The sequence below is a fragment of the Pongo abelii genome, chromosome 6 (assembly GCF_028885655.2).
Source record: "Pongo abelii isolate AG06213 chromosome 6, NHGRI_mPonAbe1-v2.0_pri, whole genome shotgun sequence".
In the NCBI taxonomy this organism is placed as follows: Eukaryota; Metazoa; Chordata; class Mammalia; order Primates; family Hominidae; genus Pongo; species Pongo abelii.
In genome coordinates, this window is record NC_071991.2 from 89,133,390 (window position 1) to 89,151,273 (window position 17,884).

At 39.2% G+C, this 17,884-nt stretch overlaps 1 protein-coding gene across 3 annotated transcripts in view; it reads right to left on the minus strand.

Moving 5' to 3' along the window:
- Positions 1 to 17,833, minus strand: part of CROT (carnitine O-octanoyltransferase) — a 54,692-nt gene extending 36,859 nt beyond the window's left edge. Inside the window, exons 1-7 of one of the 3 annotated variants that reach the window (XM_054559568.2) lie at positions 17,663 to 17,768; positions 16,980 to 17,070; positions 14,222 to 14,357; positions 8,681 to 8,764; positions 6,947 to 7,071; positions 4,700 to 4,881; positions 4,417 to 4,541 (exon numbers count right to left, since the gene is read on the minus strand). In XM_054559568.2, the coding sequence (XP_054415543.1) occupies positions 4,417 to 4,541; positions 4,700 to 4,881; positions 6,947 to 7,071; positions 8,681 to 8,764; positions 14,222 to 14,336 (631 nt within the window). In that variant the 5' untranslated portion in view covers positions 14,337 to 14,357; positions 16,980 to 17,070; positions 17,663 to 17,768. Of the gene's footprint in view, positions 1 to 4,416; positions 4,542 to 4,699; positions 4,882 to 6,946; positions 7,072 to 8,680; positions 8,765 to 14,221; positions 14,358 to 16,979; positions 17,071 to 17,662 lie in introns of all 3 variants that reach the window. The other 2 variants (XM_002818278.5, XM_024249656.3) reach the window with 2 other exon arrangements.
- Between the last annotated feature and the right edge of the window lie 51 nt (positions 17,834 to 17,884).

Consider the following 17,884-nt stretch of genomic DNA (forward strand, 5'->3'; position numbering starts at 1 on the left):
CAACACCTCCCACAGGCCCTGTAGTGCTATATAAAAGAAAAAAAAAATTCCCCCTTGAGACGGTACAGGGGAAGTAGTAAGCTTAATGAATAATCAAGCTTTAGTAACATCTTTTAGAGAAAAGGTTGAGGATATAATGGATTTTGCTGATCGTGAGCTCCAGAAAGTACAGCAGAAGGGTTTGGGGAAGTCGTGAGGGTAGATCAGAGCAATGGGAAATTTTGATCAAATTGGACCATGCACAAATCCGTGAATCCAGCTGACAAGGGATAACACGAGCAGTCTGGGCTTTTTGTGTAAATGTGGTAAACAGGGATGAAAGTTATGACTGAATTAGTCTTAATGGTCTCCTAGGGAGTAGGTAAAAACAAAAAAACAACAGGCCGGGTACTGTGGCTCACACGTGTAATCCCAACACTTTGAGGGCTGAGGTGGGCAGATTGCTTGAGCTCAGGAGTTCGACACCAGCCTGGGCAACATGGCAAAACCCGGTCTCTACAAAAAATGCAAAAATTAGCCAGGTGTGGTGTCACGTGCCTGGTCCCAGCTACTCAGGAGGCTGAAGTGGGAGGACTGCTAGAGCCCAGGAGGTCGAGGTTGCAGTGAGCTGTGATCACACCACTGCATTCCACCCTAGGTGACAGACCAAAAAAAAAAAAAAAAAGACAAACAAAAAACAAAAAACTAGTTCTAATTATAGCCTCCTTATTGAGACTAACCTCAGTGGCTTAAATTCTGCCCATCCCATCAACACACATCATTTTTTCAATTTTCTCTCCTTTTTTTTTTTGAGATGGAGTCTCACTCTGTTGCCCAGGCCAGAGTGCAGTGGCATGATCTCGGCTCACTGCAACCTCCCACTCATGAGCTCAAGCAATTCTCCTGCCTCAGCTTCCCGCGTAGCTGGGATTACAGGCGCGAGCCACTGTGCCCAGCTAAATTTTTGTATTTTTAGTAGAAATGGGGTTTCACCATGTTGGCCAGGCTGGCCTCAAATTCCTGACCTCAGGTGATCTGCCCACCTAGGCCTCCCAAAGTGCTGGGATTACAGGCATGAGCCACCAGGCCTGGCCCAATTTTCACTTTACGCATGATAGATTCAATGGCCCCAAATTATTTCTCCCTTGCAAAAAGCTTTTATCCTTCAGCCTGTCTTCCTTTGCACCTGCCCCTCCTGCCCCTCACTGATGCTGAAGAAAAAAACAAAACACGTCATCTCGTCTAATTTTAAATGCATGAACACACATCTCAAATGCGCACTCAGCAGTGTTCAGTAACTCTATTATTTCCACAGCATGTTTGTTTTTCCCACTTTCCAAAAAGACTATTTCAAACCTCCTTTCTCCTCAAATCATCCACCCCAGTGGATGACCTCAGTTCTTATTTCACTAAAAATATAAGCAATACAAAGTACCTCCTCATCTTCCTACAACAAAACTGGCCAATCTGTTTGCTTCTAGATTCACACTTTCTGCATTCCCTCCTATTGCCTCTCTTCTTTGATCCTGTCAAAGACCAACCCCTCCACCTTTCTGCTCTTGATCCTCTTGGCTTTTACCTTCTCAATGACTTTGGCTCCTTATCTTCTGCCCTGCAAGATTATTTTTCCTCCTCTCCTGTATCAATGCCTATGATGTAATATCACAATCTTTAAAAAATAATTTTTGATCTCCCAGTGCACATCAAAACTTTTCTTGCAAGCATTATTTCCAAATGTTACCACCACTTCATCAATCTGCTTTCTTCTCTTCCAGCTGGGGTTCCTTCTTCAACTTTCATTAAAACTGCTCTTGTCAAGGGCAACCTCTGTCCACATCATGTTGACATATCCAATGGTCACATTTTTACCTCATTTGACTTCCCAGAAGCATTAAACACTTCCTTCTCTTGGCCTCTGGGAGACCACTGTCCTTGTTTTCTTCCTACTTCCCTTGGTCTCCTTTGCTGGCTCCTCCTCCTCTGATTGGAAAATACAGTATTGAACCTGTGATAAGGATCAGCACTGATCATCTCTACATATGTCCCCAAAGTAACCTTGGCTGCTCTTATGGATTTACAATTGCTTTCTATGCCTGGTAGTGGTGACTCCTAAGTCTGTAATTTGCAGTCCTGAGCTATTCCCAAAACTACAAATCTTGAATCCAACTGCCTACTTACATTTCCACTTAGATGTCTAAAAGGCATCTTAAATTCAAGATGGTTTAAAGACCACTTGCTTCTCCTCCCTAAATCATCTCTTCCCAATATTTCCCACCTCATGAATCTACCTACGCACCCATCTACCCTGTTAGCTGCTCAAGCCAAATATGTTGAAGTAATCTGATTCCTATTTTTCTCTTATATCTTACAACCAATATATGAATATTCCTGCTAACCCAAAATCCAAAATATATCCAGAGTATAACTTCTCACCACTCCAATGCCATCATCCTAGTACAAGCCATTATCATGACTCACTTGGAATACAAGAACAACTTTCTAATTGACCTCCCTGCTTATAAACTTGTCTCACCTCTAAAAGTCTATTCTTCAAACAGTAGGTAGAATGATCTTTTTTAAAGCATAAATCTGGTCACATCATTCTTTTTCTCAAAACTCACTAATAGTTTTTGTTCTCATTTTAAATGCAAGCCAAAAACCTTACCTTGGTTTATAAAGTACTATATGATCTACCTTCTAGTCACCTTTCCAATCTGGCCATCCAGCTCCCCCTTGTGTACTCTGCTCCATCCATACTGCCCTTTGAACCTGCCAAGTTTATTCCTGCCCAGGGCATTCTGCCCTCAACACGCACAAAAAGTAACAACAACAACAAAAGTGAACTAAACAAAAGAAAGCCAAAAAACTCTGCAGGTTCATCTTATCATTCAGATCCTTGGAGACGCCTTCCCTGACTATCTAATATAAAACAGCCATGTAGTTACTAATCTTATTTGAACTCTCTGTATACTATTTGCCATGAATTCTGATTTTTTCATGTCTACCTCACACTTTATCCCTATCTCTACATGTCTTCACATGTAAGCCCCAAAATATAATAACTATGTCAGCTTCAACCACCATATCAAGAGATGCATTATTAATGAATCTCCATTTTACAAACTATAACTCAAAAGAGTTACCTTATCTAAGGATATACCTACTAAGCGATAAAGACAATTCAAAACCAGGTCTATTGATATTAGTTCTTAACTGATATGCATATTTTCTCTTTTTGCTATTGCTCTTCTTACATTAATTTTATCTTGTTCATCTTTTCCATTCATATTTGCACATTAAACTTTAGACCATGAATAACTCAGTTTCCCTAATCCTTTAATTGTTTCACTGGTAACATCAAGGTAAATATATGTGGGCTTGAGGACATTAAATATCTCAAGCATGTAAAGAAGTTTACAAAGAAGAGTTGAGTTCTACATGAAAGTAAGCTCATATCCCTCATACTATGAGCATGATTGGCTATAAATATTTTACTTTTAAATAACATTTTATGTAAGAAAAAAATCCATTCACAATTATACTCTTCAGTAAGTGTAAACTGTGAAAAAAAGTTACCACAGCAGAATTTTCCATTTCAAGATAAGCTAGGACACCAAGCAGAAACTGCCATTAAACTGCCAGTTTAAAAAAAAAAATTGATGAGTCAATCTGAACCCATGTGTCTCTAAGAAGAGTGACTCCAAGCCGGGCATGGTGGCCCATGCCTGTAATCTCAGCACTTCTGGAGGCTGAGGCAGACAGACTGCTTGAGCCCAGGAGTTCGAGACTAGCCTGGGCATCATGGTGAAACTCCATCTCTACAAAAAATACACAATTAGCCAGGTATGGCAGTGCCTGCCTATAGTCCCAGCCACTCAGGAGGCTGAGGCAGGAGGACCACTTGTGCCCAGGAGGTGGAGGTTGCAGTGAGCTGAGATCGCAACCTGGGCAACAGAGTGAGACCCTGTCTCAAACAAAATAAAAAAAAAAAAAAGGAAGAGTGACTCCAGGCTTTTACCTCATATAAGGTGGAGGGACAAGCAGACTCACAGGGAGACTGCGGCATGGAGCACATATAAGCAAACACTCAAAAAGACAATTCAGGTAATAAAAAATGAGGGTAGAAAGAGAAGCATCCAGATCATATGTTTCAGGATTTTCTTAATACTCTGATTCTACTCTTCAACTAAACTTTAAACTTTCAAATGGTGAAATATAAGCATCGGGTTTGTGTTGAACCATGTAAGATACATTTAGAAAATCCATTCCCATAAATTACATCTAATCAGAATGATTCAAATATAAGGCTCACAGAAAACCTTTCTTTGTCAAAGTCCCAACAGTAATATTCTTCAAAAGTGTATGTTCCATCACGTCATAGTAGGCTACCCAAATTCCAGTGCCTTTACTAAAAATGATATCTGCATTTTTACTTACCAGTCCTAAAATAATTCATAATTGAGTCTCTAGTAATTCCTGGAACCTTGCAGGTAGAAAATAGCATTCGGAATTGATTCATATCTAGAGGAGTATTTCCAACTTTATGAACAGGCAGTTTTTCTCTATTAAAAAAAAAGAATTTTGATCAAAAAGTCATTATAAAATTTAAAAACCAGCCACAACTGAAGTATTCATCCCCAAATAAGTAAATTAAGCTTCTCAACATTTTGCTATCTGAGACTTCAGGTAAGCCTGTTACTAAATTCACATGTGTCCTTACTTTCTTAATAGCTGCCAGTAGTTCAAGTTATGCCAAAGAATTATACTTCCTCTCTCTAATTGAGTCCCTTCCTTTGGAGGCCAGTAGTGTTCAAAATGAGCTGCAGGACCCGCAAAGTTGACATTCAATTGTGATGGTATACGGACATCCAGATAGGCAACATTCAGCCACCACTCTTCCAGCTAAAAGAAATTGAGAACATCAGCTTAATGTTCTTCATAATACATGAATGTGTAACTACTGGGAATTTCAAAAAGCAAGCTACATTTGTTCTTTAATTATTCTTCAACATTTAAAAACATGTTTTTTGGCTGGGTGAGGTGACTCACACCTATAATCCCAGCACTTTGGGAAGCCAAGGTGGGAGGATTGCTTGAGTCCAGGACCTAGAGGCCAGCCTGGGCAACATAGAGAGACCCTGTCTCTACAAAAAAAAAAAAAAAAAATTAATTAGCTGGGCCTGCATGTAGTCTTAGCTACTCAACAGGCTGAGGCAGGAGGATCACCTGAGCCCAGGAGTTCAAGGCTGCAGTGAGCTATGATTGCACCACTGCACTCCAGCCTTGGTGACAGAGAAAGACCCTGTCTCAAAAATAAATAAATAAAAACATGTTTTCTTGTTTTAAGTCATCATAGATATTGAGAAATGTTATTGTGATAATTTCTTTTCCACAGGGAGCTATAGGATCTTAGGTATTATTTGTTTTAACTACACTATCAAAAACAAGTAGCAAGAAAGAACCAAAAGATACCTTCAGAAATATCATTGTATTGTAGTCACAAGTATGCAACAAAGTACATAGGTGTTTCTTCAGAGTACTTGGGGCATAACAGATAATCAATAAATCCTTACCTAATAATAACAGGTATTAAGGCGTTAACAATTTTCCTTTTCCAAACAAAAACTGCAATACCAAATCAGAAATATAAAAACTGACTGGGCATAGTGGCTCACACCTGTAATCCCAGCACTTTGGGAGGCGGAGGCAGGCAGATCACTTGAGGCCAGGAATTTGAGACCAGCCTGGCCAACATGGCAAAACCCCATCTCTACAAAAAATACAAAGATCAGTTGGGTGTGGTGGTGCACACCTGCAATTCCAGGTACATGGGAGACTGAGGCATGAGAATAGCTTGAACCCGGGAGGCACAGGTTGCAGTGAGCTGAGACTGCACCACTGCACTTAAGCCTGGGCAACAGAGTGAGACTCTGTCTCCAAAAAATAAATAAATAAAACAAATAAATAAAAGTTTTCAGTAGGCTTCAAAGTAATTTATATTTTTCACAGACACTGTTTTCTATGTGTCCCTCTTTCACAATATGCAATTGAATTCCATGCATAAGTAAGCACGTCTTATCAAATTACCTGGAGTCTTGTTTGAAGAAAGTGATGTTATAAACTATAATTAGTAATTCAGAAAGAGACATAAACAAAAAAGATACAGATAAAACAACAACTTCTTTACCTTTACCCCACTTTAATTAAAATAACTCAAGGCTCAAAATTGAGAACAAAGGAATCCAGAAGTGTGGAATTTTATTATTCCATCACAGATATAAATGGTTCATCAAAAAAAAATCACCTTGCTTTTTATTTCTAAAACTAAATTATAGGTACAATAATTATTTCTAGACTAAGGCAATGCTTTTGAATTATACAACCTCATCCTCTGATTCATACTAGAGAAGTACAGAAATGGTTGAGCTGAAGAAGTTAAAGAATTTTGTGGAAAATTATTGAGACCTTCAATAATTATTATACTAGCTTCCTCAATTTATCTAACTGAAATATACAATATACATAACCATTCTCCACTCTGATTTTTAATGATTCCCTTTCTCCATTGTACTATGAAAATATTTCTATGCCACCTATGTGACATGTCTATTTTAGTGTTTCTGATTTTTCAAGCTAGTCACCTGGACAAAATGTTTTTCTTAAGCATGGTCTACAGATTACCTGCAGCCAAACCACATGAAGTGATTGTTAAAATAAGAATCTCTGGGCCTCATTCCAGCCATGTGAATCAGAATCACTTATCCCAGCAAATCTGCATTTTAACAAGTTCCCGAATCCACCCACTGAAAACTCCCAAAGTTAAGTGATTCATTCCTTCTTTTGGATTATGAAAATGACAATAATAACTGTAAAAATTTTTACAGCAATAATTTAAAAATAAAAACTATGCACTTTTTATTTATCATTCTTTAAACATCATCAATTATTCAATTATAACAACAAATACCCAATTTCTTTTTCCTTTTGCTCTTTCAAGCAATTTCTGGTGCAATTTTTCTCCAATCCCACTTTGAAATTTTTGAACTACTTCTTCAGTTTTCTTATATTCTTCTTGATTTGCAAATGGTTTCACTAGAAAGGAAAAATATGTATTAAGGTATTTAGACCAAGTACCACCAACTCACCTCTATTATTACTAACTTATGCAAATCTTAAGACTTGGATATGTAAAACACAGTACTGTATTAAATATCAGAGCAGAACAATAAAATTAAGAGTTGACAACATGAAAGTGGCGGAAAAGAAACATAAAAGATTTGGAAATCCTTGCTTGTGAGAACGGGATTAGCAAGTCGGGAAGGAGCCAGGGAGATGGGGCAAAGGACTGCATTTTTCATCACAAGCCTATTTACACTATCTGGCTTTTCAAACTCTAGAAAAGTTAACATAAAGAGAAAAAATAGTTGGATATTTGAAGGACATGGTTGACTCGAACAACACGAGTTTGAACTGCACAGGTCCATGTATATCTAATAAAAGTTGATAATGAGTGTGCTTGCCTCTCCTGTCCCTACTTCCACCTCCTCTACCACCTCTGAGACAGCAAGACCAGTTCCTCCTCTTCCTCCACCTACTCAACATGAAAACCATCAGGATGAAGATTTTTATGATGATCCACTTCCACTTAATGGATAATAAATATATTTTTCCTTCCTTATCATTTTTTAATAACATTTGCTTTACTCTAACTTAAATAATACAGAAAATAATACATATAACATAAAAATATCTGTTAATCAACTGTTTATGTTATAAAGTTGTACTTGGATTTCTTTTCTTTTCCTTTTTTTTTGAGATGGAGTCTCGCTCTGTCGCCCAGGCTGGAGTGCAGTGGTGCAATCTCAGCTCACTGCAAGCTCTGCCTCTTGGGTTCACACCATTCTCCTGCCTCAGCCTCCTGAGTAGCTGGGAATACAGGCACCCGCCACCACTCCCGGCTATTTTTTTTTTGTATTTTTAGTAGAGATGGGGTTTCACTGTGTTAGCCAGGATGGTCTCGATCTCCTGACCTCGTGATCCACCCGCCTCAACCTCCCAAAGTGCTAGGATTACAGGCATGAGGCACCACGCACAGCCTGTACTTGGATTTTCTAATACACATGGGTCAGCACCATCAGCCCTGCATTGTTCAAGAGTCACCTATACTTTATTACAAGTCTAGATAAAGAAGCAATTAAACCTTCAACTTCTAACAGTGTTGTTAAGGAAGCAGGAGCTTAGGAGAGCCAGAGTAATGCCGTTTTAATTTCAGCTCCATCTGGAGACTAACAAGGCACAATTCCTTGCTGGTCGTGACCCACATTCAGAAGATATTTACAGTTGAATGAACAGCCTATAGATACCTACAAGGACACACTCCTAAACAGCAGAAAGTCCAGGTGTCCCAATACCCATAACAATATATGTTTTCAAGATAATTACAGTTATGTTTGGATGTATTTACACACTAAAATGTCAAGGATAGTTTTATTTAAATCAATAGAATAATAAATTGTGTCATGTTGTCTGCTCACCCTCATGTAGACGTAGCTTAGTTTAGTCTATAATAGATAAAGGCTCTATATAAGAAAAACTTAAAATAAAGATGGTGCCTTCCTTTGCTTGCCCTCTGAGGATGCTCTACTCCGCAATGGAGTAGCTTTCAATAAGCTGTCTCTTCTCACTGCACTCTGCAACTCACCTTGAATTCCTTCCTGCATGAGATCCAAGAACCCTCTCTTAGGGTCTGGATCAAGACCCCTTATCTGGTAACATGTTCTGGTGACTACAAAGGGACGTTAGGACGAGATCCCATGCTGAGGAAATTCAGCCTGCACAGCACTAATTGGCCACCTCTGATAAGTGGAGTCTGTCTTGGCATCCTATCAAGGATAATATTTCCAGCCCAATGGGGTTAGAGTCTCTAGGGTATAATATTTGGGTTAGAGTCCCAGCCCAATGGGGTGAGAGTCCATAGGATATAATAAAAATTAAAGTAGCCTTGCAAGATGTATGCCAGTATATGCTTTGTACTAATCCACTTTGTCCCCTTTGCCAGATATGGGAAAGCTATAGTTCTCATCATTTCCCAATTTGTTGCCTTTGCTTTACTGCAGCCTTACAGTGGCCCCTATGGCCAGCCCAGAGGTTTACTGCATTCACTTTCCACACTTGCCTTCTGACTGTCACCTTTTCATTTGCTTTGTCATGTCTCAGGATAGCATGGGAAACCTGAGGACTTACAAGATTTGTTCTTGATATATATATTTTGAGACAGAGTCTCGCTCTATCACCCAGGCTGGAGTGCAATGGCGCAATCTTGGCTCACAGCAACCTCCGCCTCCCAGGTTCAGGCGATTCTCCTGCCTCAGCCTCCCAAGTAGCTAGAATTACAGGTGCCCACAACCATGCCCAGCTAATTTTTGTATTTTTAGTAGAGACAGGGTTTCACCATGTTGGCCAGGCTGGTCTTGAACTCCTGACCTCAGGTGATCTGCCCGCTTTGGTCTCCCAAAGTACTGGGATTACAGATGTGAGCCACTGTGCACAGCCTGTTCTTGCTATATCTTAAACATTGCAGGACTCAGATGCTTTTACACCCCACGTTAAAACAGGCAGAAATCTTTATCTGCTTGCCCCCTGTGGAAACCTGGAGTCTCATTCTCTTGTCTGAAGTTTCAGCCTGTTAGCATTCTAGCGGTTACTTTTGCCCTGCAACTATGAAATTAAATAGAGTCTTCTAAAGCTCTCTATTTTTCTCTTCTTTTCTGCCTGATTTGAATCTGTTATTATTAGACTACTAGTATTGAAATAAAACTTGCTGTTTAGGTTACTTGGAGATTTTGTTTTTCTTGTACAGTTCAACCAGAACTGTAAAAGAAATGTACATGTTAGAAACTCATTTGAAACTGAAAAACAAAATGTGAAAAGGCAAAACAAACAAACAAAAACAAAAACAAAAACCCTCAAACTTCCATGAAGACTACTTTACCCAAAATTTTGGTCCATGGCTTTCCTGGCATGACTCACTGGATGTCTGGGTCATTTCCAATTAAGAAATGTTTATGATATGGAAAACATGTTTCTAAAATTTTGGCAGCCTGGGCAACATGGCGAAATCCCATCTCTACAAAAGATACAAAAATTAGCAGGGCATGGTGGCACCTGCCTGCAGTCCCAGCCACTTGGGAGGCTGAGGTTGGAGGATCACCTGAGCTGGGGAGGTCAAGGCTGCAGTGACCTGTGACTACACCACTGCACTCCAGCCTGAGTGACAGTGAGATCTCATCTCAGAAAAATAAAATAAAATAAAATTGTGGAATGATTTTATCTATAAAATGCTAACATCTGACAAATAGTTCTAGGTTTCTTGCTTCCTAAGTTTTTGGATTCATGTATAGGTGAGTGCTTGTTGTTGTCTCTTCCTTTCCCTTTGTTGTCTCTTTTCCTTTTTGCAATATACTTTGCAATATACTCAGCCTTCTAAGCCCCAGGAGACACAGGAATACTCATATGCCCCAGGTTGAGGTTAGAGGCCCCACCCAGAGTTGATAACCTATTTGAGTCTCAGAGTTGTATTTGCCAGTAACTACTGTTTCTTAATCGGCTGTTATTTGCTGTCTGTGCCTCGCTAGTGACACATGTCACCCTGTGCTTGCATGCCCTGAAGTTTACACCTATCATTTTTTTCTGGTCTTGATGATTTTCATTCTTTGGGTTATTTAATTCAGCATCTCTCAATTGAGGGAAGTGAACATTCTCTGAGTTGAAAAATAATAATTTTATATAATTTAGAGCTTATTTAAAATTTACCTATGAAAGAAGGTAAAAAGGAACAAGTAGGGAGAGAGAGATGTGCAGAAAGTTATGAATATAAAAATGTATTTTTGGCCGAGCCCAGTGGCTCATGTCTGTAACACCAGCACGTTGGGAGGCCAAGGCAGGTGGATCACTTGAGGCCAGGAGTTCAAGACCAGCCTGGGCAACACGGCAAAGCTCCATTTCTACAAAAAATACAAAAATTAGCCTGGTGTGGTGGTACATGTCTATAATCCCAGCTACTTGGGAGGCTGAGGTGGGAGGATCACTTGAGCCCGGGCTGTCAAGGCTGCAATGAGCCATGAATTTGCCACTGCACTCTAATGTGAGCAAGAGAGCAAGGCCCTATCTCAAAAAAAATAATAATACATATTTTTGGTAAGAAAGGTTATACAGAAGAGAATACTTTTGTATGAAAAAGTATCTTGTATGGTAAATTTTTGTCCTAAACTAAAATGACTGATTATTTAGGAAAGAGAGAAGTTTAGAACAAGTCAGAAAGTCCAAGCATGTCATAGACAGCTTGTGTAAGTCATAATAAGATTTGTGAAGGGGAATTCATGAAAGGAATTTTGTATGTGATTAAATTGGTTACAGTGAAAAGAAAATCATTTATAAATAAGTCTTTCTAAATTTTGGTCCCCAATGTTAAAACAAGATTTTCTTAAGGTATTAATCTGCTCTTAATAAAATTACAAGAAATTTTACTTTTACTTTTATAAACTGTTTCTTTTAAAAAGTCTCAGAATCATATCCCAGAAGTTCAACTTTTACTGTGTCACACTGCTTTTTGCTTTTTTGAGATTGAGATAATTCTTTCCTTCAGCTTTCTCATCAACTTTTTTTTCTCCAGTTCTAATTTTACTGTTGTTATGACTTAATGCTAAAATATTTTATCTTGAAGGTCTAGAAAAGCAATGTTTACCTCTAGTATAACTTGGTTCTATACTTTTGGCTTTTAAAATATATCTAAATTGTCAATGTAATCAAAAAACTAATGCTGTTCCTAAGAGTGAGGTAATCCTATGCTATACTCATAACCTTGAATATACTCTTCCTAGGTCCAGTTAAATCCAGGCACTTTTTTCATCAGGTTTGATGTCCAGGTTATCTAAATGGGCTTCCCATAAGGAGAAGTAATCACACTGCCGAATTTTTTTTTGCCTTTTTGGTAACTGTCTTAAGAAACAAGATTTTATAATTCCTATGCTGTCTTTATTAGTTTTTTTTTGTTACTAAAACAACTAAGATTTAAAAGGCTAAAGGTTTTTACATCATGTAACCTTCTGTATTGCTTCTAAAGCATTTTCATTATCACTTTGGCTAAATGAGTAATTATTATTTTACAATGACCTCTGCTTCTGTTTTGATCAAATGTTTTCAGCCTTTTAACATGTTTAATAAACAGCCTCAAAATCAAAATCCTAAATTAAGTCTCTGACTTAGTCTTATTGCTGGGATTTATTACAGTTATAAAAATTAATCACTACAAGACTGTAGAATCTTTTTACAGCTTTTAGTCAGACCATGAACTCCATTATCACCATAATATAGTTTGGATGTCCCCTCCAAATCTCATGTTGAGATGTAACGCCCAGTGTTGGAGGTGGGGCCTGGTGGGAGGTGGCTGGATCATGGGAGCAGAGCCCTCATGAATGGCTTGGGCTTTCTCCTTGGTGACAAGTGAGCCCTCACTCTGATTTCACACCAGATCTGGTTGTTTAAAAGTGTGTGGCACCTCTTCTTCCCTGTCACTCTCTCTTTCTTGCTCCTGTTTTCACCATGTGAAGTGCCTGCTCCTGCTTCACCTTCTGCCATGATTGTAAGGTTCCTGAGGACTTTCCAGAAGCAGATGCCAGCACTATGCTTCCTGTATAGCCTGCAGAACTGTGAGCCAATTAAACTTCTTTTTTGAAAATAAATTACCCAGTCTCAGGTATTTCTTTATATCAATGCAAAAATGGCCTAACACATACCACCTCCAGCCTGATAATTATATATACTAGAAAAAAATCAGTTAAAGGGCCAGGCATAGAGGCTCACACCTGTAATCCCAGCACATTGGGAACCAGAGGCAGGCGGATCACTTGAGGTCAGGAGTTTGAGACTAGCCTGGCCAATTTGGTAAAACCCCACCTCTACTAAAACTACAAAAAGTTAGCTGGGCATGGTGGTGCATGACTGTAATCCCAGCTACTCAGGATGCTAAGTTGGGAGAATTGCTTAAGCCCAGGGAGCAGAGGTTGCAGTGAGCTGAGATTGCACCAATGCACTCCAGACTGGGCAACAGAACAAGACCGTATTTCAAAAAAAAAATAAAAATAAAAGGAAAAAAATCCGTTAAAGGACTCCCTCTAGTTCCTTAAAAGGGTCCTTATCAAGTGCTATTAACTAATGCTTGTGCCTTGCAGTTACAGGGCTTTGACTCCTGGGTACATATAGCTCATCTAAAGAAGGCACTGACTCCTGCCAGTATCTGACAGCAAGCTGAAGCTAATCAAAGCCTTGTCTTTAGACCTGGACAATCAAAGTAAACTGTTTTCATGAGACCTACAGACAGAGACATAGGGACAGGCCTGTATTCAAAACATTAAAATTAATTTAATAATTTTGCCTATATCTGAATATAATTTTCTATGCCTTGATATTAAATAATTTAAGTATTTAGCTATATATGGAGTAAGGCTCACTGCATACTATTATAAGAAGACCCTGTCCCAACAATCAATACCCACTGCCTCCAGGAAGGAGTTACAAAAGAACAACCTTCACCCTTTATCTCCCCTTAAGGTTAAGGGTTCTCTCATAAGTAGAGGGGGAAATGTTGGGGAAGCAGGAGCCCAGGAGAGCCAGAGTAACACCATTTTAAATTCAGCTCCATCTTGAGACTAGCAAGGCACATTCCTTGCCAGTCATGACCCAGTCATAAGATATTTACAGTTGAGGAAACAACCTAAAGATACTTACAATGACACACTCCTACAACAGTGGAAAGTCCAGATGTCTCAATACCCATAACAATATATGTTTTTGAGATGATTAACAAAATTCTTTGATGTATTCATGCACTAAAATGTCAAGGATTGTTTTCTTTAAATCAACAGAATAATAAATTTTGTCATGCTGTCTGCTCACCCTCACATAGACACAGCTTAGTCTTTACGTCGATAAGACCCCTATGTAAGAAAAACTTAAAGACAGTCTGCTTGCTTTCTGAGGATGCCCTACTCTATAATGGAGAAGCTTTCAATAAACTGTCTCTTCTCACTGCACTCTGCGACTCACCTTGAATTCCTTCCTGCAAGAGATCCAAGAACTCTAACTCTCTCTTAGGGTCTGGATCGAGACCCCTTCTCCAGCAACAGTATCACAGTTTTCTAAGTTACTAATAATATTAATATATACTAAAAGATTATTAACATACCTGATTCAAGGTATTTTTTTAATGATTCTTCAAGTGAAGGAACAGGCAGTGATGGAAGAGAATCCTGGTACTGAAATGTTCGTTCTTCAGTTGATTTAGCCAATTGATTTTCCATGATAAAATCACAATAGGAAACCTAAAGAAAAGAGAGACAGCCCTCACAACTTCGATCTCATAGATAGTCTTATGTATCCTAGGTTCAATTCACAATTCACTAAACCAGTATTTAAGGACCACAGCATATCTAGGACTTGGTACCAGATTTTATGAAATTTATAAATCTGTCAGATAGAGAAAACCAACTTAAAAAGAATGTGTAGACACAAAGTGCTAGAAGTAAAGAGTGATCAATGGGACTGGTATAATTAGTTACCATTTACTGAACACCTAGCATTTGCCAGGTACTCCAGTTTGCATTACAGAAAACATGTGTTAGCTCTCTAACTTTTATGTTATCTCTGAAAGGTGGCATTCTTTGCCATTTTACATATGAATATGTCAAAACTCAGAAATTTAGTAACTTACCTAATGTCAAACGCAGGACCCAAACCCAGATCTGTTAAGACTACAATCTTTCCCCTATACAAAACAACATGATAGAAGGTGAGGGAACCTGCAGTAAATCTTAGTGGGTAGATAGTATTTCATGTATAGAAAAGGATTATGCATTGATATTGCATTGCTATAGAAAACTTTGAAGCGCAAAGTACAAAGAGGTGTGGAAGTGTCCAACTGTAGAATTAAAGATTATTATAGAATACATAAATCATATGACAAGTTGCTTTAATTGTACAGATGGTATGAGGCCTGCACAGAATGGTCTCAAGTGTTCCAAAGCAATCTTGAACATATTGACACGTGTATTAATTGTTATCAAAGAAACCTATCCCAAAATGTGAATAAGGTGTACAAATGCTAAATAAAAAATGAGATTTCTCAAAGCCTTTGTAAATTATCATATATTAATTATATTAAATAATGTAATATATTAAATATAATTATATATTAAAATAGCAACTGAGAAATCAAAGAACGTTAATATTGAATTCGAACTTCCTATTCTTTCAAAAACTACTTTTTAAAACTGATAGCAACACTAAACAAAATATTCCACTCATAGGTTACAGAATCGAACATTATCAAAAACATGGACACAGCAGAGACTGTTTTCAGCTAATACCTTTTTTCCTCTGCTTTAACAGAATCCTGAGTTGTAGCTGTGCATACAGCCCCCAGTTATATCCTTCCTACCCCCTCTTGGAGCTCAGTGTGGCTTTGTGATGACCTTCTGTGTGTCACTTCCAGGTCATGCTCCCAAAAAGGAATGCATGTGTTCTCCCTGCACTTTCCCTCCTTTTTACTACCTGCTAGGTAGTGATGAACTAAACAGCACCGTGGCCTCATTTATGGAAGTCATGTATACAGGATGTCAGAATCTCCCTACTAGTCCTGGACTCCTACCTCTAGATGTATGGGAAAAAAAAAAAAAAACCTTATATTTTATTCATACCATTATATTTTGGGCTTTCTATTGCAGGGAGAAGAGCTTAGCCTGTACCACTAATATAAAGAGATAATTTGAAAATGAGAATTAATAATTAACTCAAAGTTCTTTAGCTTCTTTCTATCTATTGACTTTGGCTGCACACCATTTTGACCATCCATAAAAATGGGTTTGTACCTAATGGAAATGTAGATCTGGATCCAAGTATAGACTCTGCCACTTTCTAGCCATGTGCCCCTAGGGCAACTAACTTTAAGTGAATTTCCTTATCTTAGAGTGCTTAATCATACAATTCAATAAAGTCAGAATTTGTTTTCAATGCCTGTGAAAGCACACTATAAAAACAAAATAATCCTGCCTGAAACCACCATATTGTGGTAGGCACAATTACTATGAATGGCCCCCAAGATTCCACCCCTGCTAATCCCCAGATCCTGCGAATATGGTGAGATCATTACTCCTGTGATTGTGATATTCTCTACAGAATTGACGTTAAAATAGGGATATTATCCAAGTGGAACTAATCTAATCACTTGAGTCCATAAGAGCAGAGAGCTTTCTCTGGCCAGTGGCAGACAAGTAAGACTGCTTTAATTCTTGAGAAGGATCTGTGGTGTCTTTGAAGATGCAGATGGCCTTAAAGAACTGAAAGAGGCTCAGGCTGACAGACAGTAAGGATATATAAATGTCAGTGTGAATTCTGCCAACAACCTGAAATGGCCTGGAGGTGGATTCTCCCCTAGAGCCTCCAGAAAAGAACCCAAATATACAGAAACCTTGGTTTCAGTTTTTTGAAATTCTAAGCCAAGTCCTCAGCTAAGCCCACCCAAACTTCACATCTACAGAAGCTATGAGATAATACATGTGTTGTTTTAATTGTTGCATTTGTGGTAATTGGTTAAGGCAGCAATAGAAGACTAGGACACACATACAGAGAAGAAAAGCTATTCTGTTTACCTCTGTGCCACTTAATAGACTCTAGAAAACTGGAAGCAAGAGTATTAGTTACATACCCACTATAGTGCTTAACCCACCAACAGGTACACATTAAAAATATAAATTATCAGATTCTTTCTTGAAGAGTTTTCTTGAATTCTCAACCACAAAGATTAAGTTAAATAAGATGGTTCCAATAGCACTAAGAAAATGATTATGCTAGATTTAATTAGAATTGACTTTCTGGGGGCAGTTAGATATGAATTCACAGAAAGTGGAAAAGAACCACGAACAATACGTGAAGGAATTGTCACATACCAGTACACCAAGAAGATGAACTGCTTAAGACTGCCAGGAGCCTGCTGCAACAATTGTTTTGAGATCACAGGGAACTGAACTAAGTCGGTGACTGTGGGAAGAAAGAAACAAGCTTAACAAACATTTAAGAGGGAAAAAGAAATGAACAAACTAGTGAAAGAAGGTGGAATGCAGACAATCTAGGAGCTGGGAGTTCCCAAGACAAACTTTTCGTGAATGACTGCAAACACACGCAAATAGTCCACCTGCTACAGAGCAGGAGTAAATGATTATACAATTAATTAGGTTTCAGACAAGTACACCTTCCATTAGACGGGTTCAAAGGGTAGAGGATACCTTTTCAGTGGCTGGGTAACAGGTTCGTCACAGAGTGGCAAGGGGTGGAAGCAGGAGCAGACGGCAATGAGAGCTCGGAGGCTCCTCCCACCAACCCAAGAGCAACTCTGCACTCAAGAGGCCATCAAGTGAGAGAAATCCAAGCACCACAACGGAGCAGCCCCGCGGCCCAACCTTGGCGGTACCCCTCAGACCCCAGCAGGCGAGATGCTTGATGACACTACTCCCCCGCCAAATCCAGGCACCTTTGCGGTTCTGCACGACTTAACTCTGTTCCGCACGACTTAACTTTCCCCCGCCCCCGAGTTGAAGGATTAGGGGAGGGAGGGAATGCTGCTTCAACGGACCTGTCCGTCCTCACCGCCCGCGCCTCGCCGCCTCTGCCGCAGCCTCAGCCTGCAGCAGTACCGGCTCGCTCCCCCTTGGGCCTCAAAGGTGCGGGAATTGGACTGAAAGCCGCTAGGGTCCCGCCCCGCATTCGCCGGGGAACAGGATTGGATAGAAAGCCGCGAGGGTCCCGCCCCGCACTTGCCGGGGAACGGGATTAGACGGATAGCTGCAAGGGTCCC